The sequence below is a fragment of the Balaenoptera physalus genome, assembly GCF_965194825.1.
Source record: "Balaenoptera physalus genome assembly, chromosome: 2".
NCBI classification, from domain to species: domain Eukaryota; kingdom Metazoa; phylum Chordata; class Mammalia; order Artiodactyla; family Balaenopteridae; genus Balaenoptera; species Balaenoptera physalus.
Window position 1 is genome coordinate 116,326,042 of NC_138883.1, and position 8,783 is coordinate 116,334,824.

Below are 8,783 nucleotides of genomic sequence, written 5' to 3' on the forward strand. Positions count from 1 at the left end.
GAGGGAGTTTCCTGGGGTAGTGGAACTATGCTGTACTACACCCATAAATGGTTACACAAATTAATATGTTTACAATTCATAGAATTTTACTGTAAAGTTATTTCTTTTAATTTTAATATCTACTTTTTAAAGTAAATCATTAAAAAATAAAGGCAAATAAGAGACAATTTCAGATATACAAATCTGAAAATATTTATCGTAAGTGAACCCACACTAAAAGAACTAAGGAAGTCCTTCATGCAGAAGGAAAATGCTATCATGTTCAAATATGGATCAACGTAAGGAATAGAGAACAGTAGAAATAGTAACCACATGAGTAAATATATAAAATACATTTTATTACTTAGACCTCTTGAAAAGATTACTGAGGATGAGATCAGAGAAAATGGTAAAGATCTCTGAAATTCCTCTCCCCTTCATAAGACAAATAAGACTAACAAAAATTGTTATTTGTCAAAAGTAACATCAACTTTCTGATGATTCTAGAAATTAACAAGGGCTTGGAATAATCCTTTGTAGAAGAACATTTAATCAAGGAAAACAGCTGGATCTAGGTAAGAAAAGCAGGTACTGGTGGCATTTTAACTTACCTGATTACCAATTCCCTCTCCCTAGCTCCACACTGAAAAGAAAACTGACACCCTACAATTACAGGGTTTTTTTAAAAAAGCAGTCTAGCCTAGAAGCCACTGGAAAGATCAGACTAGGGTTAGAGTTAAAGCCTTGTCCCACAGTTAACTCACAATTTGACCTATCTGGCATTTTCCTAGAAAACCTCATTGAAAGGGCTATCTTTCTGTGACCTGACTTGAAGATCACTCACTGAGAACAACCTTTTCCCACAGGTGTGTTTGTTAAAAAAAAAAACTAAAAAATAGAGTTGCCATGTGATCCACCAATCCCACTCCTGGGCATATGTCCGGAGAAAACTCTAATTTGAAAAGATACATGCACCCCTATATTCATAGTGGCACCACTTACAATAGCCAAGACATGGAAACAACCTAAATGTCCATGGACAGAAGAATGGATAAAGATGTGGTATATATACACAAAGGAATACTACTCAGCCATAAAAAAGAATGAAATAATGCCATTTGCAACAACATGGATGGACCTAGAGATTATCATACTAAGTGAAGTCAGAAAGAGAAAGACAGCAATATCATGTGATACCACTTATATGTAGAATCTAAAATATGACACAAATAAACTTATTTACAAAATAGAAACAGACTCACAGGCATGGAGAACAAATTTGTGGTTACCAAAGAGGAAAGGGGGTGGGAGAGGGATAAATTTGGAATTTGAGATTGGCAGATACACACTACTGCATATAAAATAAATAAACAACAAAGACCTATTGTATAGCACAGGGAACTAACTATATTCATATCTTGTAATAATCTATGATGGAAAAGAATATGAAAAAGAATATGTGTATATATGTATAAGTGAATCACTCTGTTGTACACCAGAAACTAACACAACATTGTAAATCAACTATATTTCAGTACCAAAAAAGAGAGCGAGAAAGAGAAAAAAAGGAAAAAAAAAATGGTGATGCAGTGGTTAAGACTCCACGCTACCAATGAAGGGTGCCCAGGTTCGATCCCTGGTCAGGGAACTAGATCCCACGTGCATGTCATAACTAAGAGTTCACAGGCCACAACTAAGGAGCCGGCGAGCTGCAACTAAGGAGTCCACGCACCGCAACTAAGGAGCCCGCCTGCCTCAACTAAGGAGTCCACGTGCCACAACTAAGGAGTCCACGTGCCGCAACTAAGTAGCCCACATGCCTCAACCAAAGAGTCAGAGAGCCGCAACTAAGGAGCCCGTGAGCCGCAACTAAGACCCAGTGCACCCAAATAAAATATTAAAAAAAAAAAGAAATGGTGAGAGCAGACATCTGTGACTTCTTTCTGATCAAAGGGAGAAAGCTTTCAGTCTTTCACCATTAAGTATGTTGTTAACCTATAATTTTTAATAGGTGTTTTTAATCAGATTGAGAAAGTTCCTTCCTATTCCTAGTTTGTTGAGAGTGTGGTTTTTTTTGTTTGTTTGTTTTGTTTTTTTAATCATGAAAGGGTGTTGTTTTTGTCAAATGCTTTTTCTGTATCTATTCTGATGATGGTGTGGCTTTTGTCCTTTAGTCTATTAATATTGTATAATATATTTATTTTTGTATTGTTTAACCAAACTTTCATTCCTTAATAGAAATCCTACTTTACCATGGTGTATACTTCTTTTTATATTTTGCTGAATTAAGTTTGCCAGTATTTCTTTAAGAATGTCTGTGTTTCAAGGGATATCAGTCTGTAATTTTCTTTTGTTGTGGTGTCTTTGTTTAATTTTGGTATCAATGAAATATTTTGGGCCTTATAAAATTAGAAAGTGTTCCTCCTTCCTGTTCTATTTCTTGGAAGAATTTTTGAAGGATTTGTGTTAATTCTTCTTTAAATGCTTAGTAGAATTCATCAGTGAAGTCATCTGGTCCTGGGCAATTTTTTTTTTTTTTGGAAGTTTCTGACTGCTACGAAACAGACTCATAGACATAGAAAACAAACTTATGGTTACCAAAGGGGAAAGGGAGTGGAAGAGGGAGAGGGATAAATTAGGACTTTGGGATTAGCAGATTCAAACTATATATTATATATAAAATAGATAAACAACAAGGTCCTACTGTATAGCACAGGAAACTATATTTAATATCCTGTAATAAACCATATGGAAAAGAATGTGAAAAAGAATATGTATGTATATGTATAACTGAATCACTTTGCTGTACACCCGAAACTAACACAACATTGTAAATCAACTATACTTCAATAAAAAAATTAAAAAATAAAAAAATTTAAATTTAAATTTTAAAAAAGAGAGGGTTAAACCTGGGAAAAATGTATATATATTTTCAAAACATGTCTGATAAAAGATCTGCACCCAGCATACACAAAGAACTCTCAAAACACAACAATAACAAGTTGGGCAATAGATTCTGACAGACACTTCACCAAGGAACATATATACGTTGGAAATAAACACATGAAAAGGTGCTCACATCATTAGTTATTTTGGAATGCAAATTAAAATCATGAGATACCTTTGTATACCTATTTGAATGGCTAAAATTAGAAAGAATGACTATATCAAGGGTTAGCAAAGATATGGAATAACTGAAACTGTATATACTGTTTGGTGGGAATATAAAATGGTATGTACAATTTAGACTTAAGTTTGGCAGTTTCTTTAAAAGTTAAACAGATACCTATCATATGACCCAGTCATTCCACTCCTAGCTATTTACCCAAGAGAAAAGACAGCATATGTCCACACAAAAACTTGAATACTTCATGTGTTATAGCCAGAAACTGGAAACAACGTGTATGTCCATCAAAAGATGAATGAATAAACAAAGTGTGGTATATCCATACAATGGAATACTGTCTTAGCAAAAGGAATCAATTATTGACACACACACAAAGTAATTAAACCAAGTAAGAGAAGTCAAACATAAAATAGTACATACTACATGATTCCATTTATATAAAATTATAGAATGTACAGACTAACCTACAGTGACAGAAAGCACATAAGTGGTTTCTTATAGATGAGTGGGCTAGAAAAGGTGAGAAAGAGGCATTACAAAGGTATATGAGAACACTTTAGGGATAATGGATATGTTCAGTATCTTGATTGTGGTGGTGGTTTAATGGGTATGTATCAATACATATGTCAAATTTATCCAATTGTACACTTTAAATATGTGCAATTATACCTCACAAAAATCTCTTTCAAAAAACAAGTAATATTACCTTTCCTTTCAGCTCTAAAACAAAAATAGTGTATTCTCTTTCCTTTCTACCCTTGATGGTATTACTTCTAAAACACAGAACTAAAAAATCTTTCCCATATTCTCTGCGTTTTCAAAAATGAACCCTTAGAATTTCAATCCTAGGCACAGATTTTAAGGCTGCAAAGATAAAAATATATTAACAAGACTATATTCCCCAACTACCTATTTCCACAATCCAATACAGACAGGAGTCCTGCCCCTGCTATCTCCCTTTACAGGGGGATATATCTGACTCCAATCAACTTTCCTTTGCATCCTTTGAAATGGCCCAAAGACATCCTTTGAAAAAAATATTGCCACTGTCACACCTTTCAATCTTCCACACTGCTTTTTTTTGCTTTCCTATCTTCCAGTTTTCCTTGGTAACTAAAAATGATGTCTATACTTCTATTTAGTTTCATTTCATTTTCTCACATCTAACAAATTTTAATTTTTTTAAAGATATGTTTAAGAGTAAGAAAAGTATTTCTACACACTTACCTCAAGTACTGGTCCAGCTCCAAGAATAATTTGTTCCACTCCACTGGCAAATCCTTTCTGACTGAGGGCAGTAAGGTGATGAATAAGAAAGTTTGTGCTTTGAGTCTTCCCAGAACCACTCTCTCCTGAAATCACGATGCACTGATTCCTTTTGCGCTGAAGCATGGCATGATAAGCTACATCAGCCACAGCATAAATGTGAGGCTCAAGTTTTCCCAATTGGTGGTTATCATACATTTTGACGTATTTGGGGTTATAAATAGGAAGAAACTTGAATGGGTTAATAGCTATTAGAATACTGCCAACGTAGGTGTAAATTTTTTCATGCTTAAAGCGATTTCGTAGGTTTTCTAAGAGAGTTTTCTCATTCAAATCAGGTAAGCTACATAAATCATCAAAGTCTTTTTGTTGAGGCTGTGGAAGAAAACCCCGTTCCATCATCCTGCGACGTTCTTCTGTTACCCGTAGCCATGACTGAAGACTACCATAATGGATTGATCCATCAAGGTTTTTTTCTCTCAGAAGAAAACGGTAGTCCTCTCCACTCAAGCGATTTTCCAGAGCCATTCGGGGCCACAACATCATTCGCTGAACTGGACAGTCTGTTGGATTGAGTATCCATTCTTCTCCACCAAATTCTTTTACCTCTGCTAGAACATAACATTTTGTTTTGTCAAGATGAAGTCTGTTTATAAGAGAGTCAATCACCTCAGCAGCCGTGGAGTTTTTTCTGGCAGGAATTGGACAGTAGATTGTCCCTTCTGAAATTGTCCCAGGATATATACGTAATGTATGTTCATTATCCTCAAAGCGTCGTCTTCCTCCATCATTTATATTCATATTGGATCCTGTCCCATCAGCATGGATAGTATGTGTTCAAGACTGCACAAATCATTTTCGTGGCAAAAGAACTGCTGCAACATAAAAGACGTGAAACATTAAGAAGTCACATTACACAGTCACTGTTTTCTGAAGCTCAAAAAACGAGGCTTAACAATCAAGTTGATTACATCTTTTAGGACAAAAAATCTTAACTCTTCTCTTAGTATAAGGACGGTTCTTGAAGACAGTCTCGTTGAGATCACATAATATCTCATATTATTGTCCAAATCTGCACACTTCCTAAAACAGCCAAAATTTTTTCAGTCTTTTGTTATATTAATAATTCAAAACCCAAAGAATAAAAATAAAAATTAATTTGTCCTCTACTATCTTGAATGTTTCTAAGGTACCTGGGAATAGAATCAAGTTCTTTCTTTATATATGAAAAGAGCCTCATTGAAGACTGGCTTAAGATGGACAGAACAGTCACACAAATCTAATCACCCCACACCCAAAAGCTCTTAAAGTTAAAGCAAAACCGAGAAAGAGTGCATCAATAGAGCAAAAATTTGTGAAATTAAAAACAGCAAGAAGATGAGCTCAGATAAACAGAAATTAAACTAGATGAAGTTATAACCAAGAAAACAATGAGAGAAACCTGCTATAGAAGAGACATATTTTCAAGGACTTCTGGACTCTGTCTCCCTTAAGGTGAAGATGTAAAGGGAGCAACAAAATTGATCCTGCCCCTGGCTTGCTGAACAAAGCTGACAAAATGATACAACTAGGCACCATTACAAATTTTATTCAACCTTCCCTTTTCCTTCAATGCTGCCTTTTTATCTAACTTTAGTTCATTTCTTACAAGTATTCTGCATACCCTCCAATTTTCTCAAACCCCACATATATCACACCTCTAAAAGAATGATTTCAACTTTTATGCCTAACTGAGAAAACAGTGATTTCTTTTAAATGACTTCTCCAACTCAAAATGTATTCCTATTTTCATCTCATCTCTGTTCTTCCATTTCTGTCTACAGAGAAAATGTTCCAGATCCTTCCCATTTCTTAGCATCTCCAACAGTATCTTGCCCCATCAAAAAACAGCTCCCATATGCTATCCATCTTTCCCTTTTCACTTATTGCATCCTTTAACATATAGATGCTGTTATTTTTTTAAAAAAGAAAAATACCTTCAGTTGCTTCTCTCGTACTACTACACTACTTTTGTCAAAGTCCTCTCTAATGAAGGTACTCTGTTTACCTTCTTCCTAGATGTTCTTTCAAAAGCAGAGAATACTACAGAACATATAAAAAGCAGCCATAAATCTACTACCCAAATTCACCGTTTGAAAACTGCTGTAATCGCTCCAGATTATTTTATAAACAAACAAAATATTAGAGAGATAATTAAAGCTCCTTCCTTTGCTCTGCAGAGGTAACCATTATCCTGAGGTTGGTATTATTCCCATACATGCTTTTATATTTTTACTACATATGTGGGTCCCCATAAATTATAGGTAGTATTGTTTCCAATTTTTAAGCTTTAAAAAAAATGCTATACCAAATAGTCTGCATCTCACTATAACTTAACATTGTCTTTTCTATTTATAAATGCTGATACATGTAACGTTCATTAATTGCCAAGCAATATGACATGGTATGTTGGCTCATTAATTGTAACAAATGTACCACTCTAGTGGGAGATGCTGATAATGGGTGAGCCTATGCATATGTGGGGGCAGGCAGGGGATGTACGGGAAATCTCTGTACTTTCCACGCAATTTTGCTGTGAACCTAAAACTGTCCTAAAAAATAAAGTCTATTTTTCAAAAACTCCCATTGTATGCTTATACTACAATTTATCAATCTACTATTAATTAAACCACAATTTATCAATCTATTACACTAAGTCCTTCCACTGAACGCTTAAAATGTTTCCAGTATTACACTATTAAAGCAATGCTGCAATTCTCATACATGTCTCTTCATGTACCTTTGCTAGAATTTCTCTGGACTGTAGACCTAAGAGTGAAATTGCTGGACCTTAAGCACCTTCAACTTTACTAGATATTAACAAAATGCTCTCCAAAGCAGTTGTACCAACTATTTCACAGCCGGTGTAGGAAGAGCTCATGTTTCTCTGCCTCCTTACCAAAAGTCAGTATTGTCAGACTTGAGTTTGTGCCAATGTAAGAAATGTAAAAAGGTATTTCATTACTTCAATTTGTATTTCCTTCATGACTAGTAAGGAGGGGCAACACTTATCCTATCATTTGCCATTGGGGCTATGACTGTTTATTCATTTTCCCCTTTTGACTTGTCTTTTCCTTATTAATTTGAATGATTTTTCATATATCCTGGATATTAATCAATTTCAGCTGAATGAGTGACAAATATCTCCTACCATTCTGTAGCTTATCTTTCTATTTTGTTCATATTGCCTTTTGTTGTAGAGAAGTTTTATTTTTAATAAATTTATCAATACTTTACAGGTTATTATTTCTTTTTTAAGAAGCAACATTAACAACAATTGCAGTTAATTCTTATTATGTGCTTATTTGTACTAGTCATTTTTCTAAGCATTGCACATGGATCATTTAATCCTCACAATTCCTCCCTCAGGATTGTTTTTATCATCATCATCCTCATTTTACAAATGAGAAAACAGAGAAATTTTACAGAACTTGACCAAATGTAATAAAGATGAGATTTGAAGCAGGCAGTCTGGCTCTAAAACCTACATACTATTATCTCCTGGTATCGTTTTTTTAAAATCCTCCTTTATCCTAAGGATATGAAGTTATTATCTTATATTTTCTTCTAAAAGGCCTAAATTTTGTTTTTCTTATGTAGGTCTTTTAACGCATACAGAACTTATTTTCATGTATGCTGTGAGATAGGGCTTGTAATTATTTTCAAGTCAATTCAGATTAGCAACTGAACCAGCATCACAATGAAGAATCTAATCTTTCCCCACTGACTTATAATGCCACCTCTGTCATGTGGCAAATTCCAGATAAGTATCAATCTGTTCAGGGCTCTGTACTGTTTCCCACTAGTCTATTTATCCATCAATAAGCCTGTCTTACCTATTACTGCTCTATTATAAGTTTTGATATCTGGAGGGCATATCACCTCAATTTGTTCCTCTTTAATGTTACTTTGGTTACGTTCTATAAAAATTTTAAGATCAGCATATCAACTACAATGAAAAAACCTTTTGGCGTTTTGATGGACATTGCAATGACTTTACAGATTAATACTGGAAAAAACTGACATCCTACTGACTTCCCATTCATGAACACCATGTGTTGTTTTTAATCACACTGTTTTCACTTCTAAGGTTTCTGTCATTTTCATATAGTTTTAAGAGATACTACTCACCTCCTTGAAAATCCTAAATAATATATAATCTGATATTTTTCAGACTCATATTTTAATGTCATCAGCGTGAACTGCTCTTCTGATTGTTGATTTTATTTCATGTTTCTCAGCATTAGATGACTTAATTTGTTTGAGAACTTAGCTTTAGAGGTGAACTTTTTGATGGAAGACTTTTGTTTTTCATACCAGCATTTACTAAGAACCCACTATTTACTACTTTTTTTAAACAAAGCCACAATAC

The 8,783-nt window shown here is 34.3% G+C and overlaps 1 protein-coding gene across 13 annotated transcripts in view; it reads right to left on the reverse strand.

The window, feature by feature from the left end:
• The window catches only part of MYO9A (myosin IXA), a 285,101-nt gene that overhangs the window by 225,848 nt on the left and 50,470 nt on the right, over positions 1 to 8,783 (reverse strand). For 11 of the 13 annotated variants that reach the window (XM_082443570.1, XM_082443573.1, XM_082443566.1 and 8 more), the window contains one exon: positions 4,334 to 5,247. In XM_082443570.1, coding sequence (XP_082299696.1) covers positions 4,334 to 5,173 — 840 coding nt within the window. In that variant the 5' untranslated portion in view covers positions 5,174 to 5,247. The remainder of the gene's footprint in view (positions 1 to 4,333; positions 5,248 to 8,783) is intronic. The other 2 variants (XM_082443569.1, XM_082443568.1) reach the window with 1 other exon arrangement.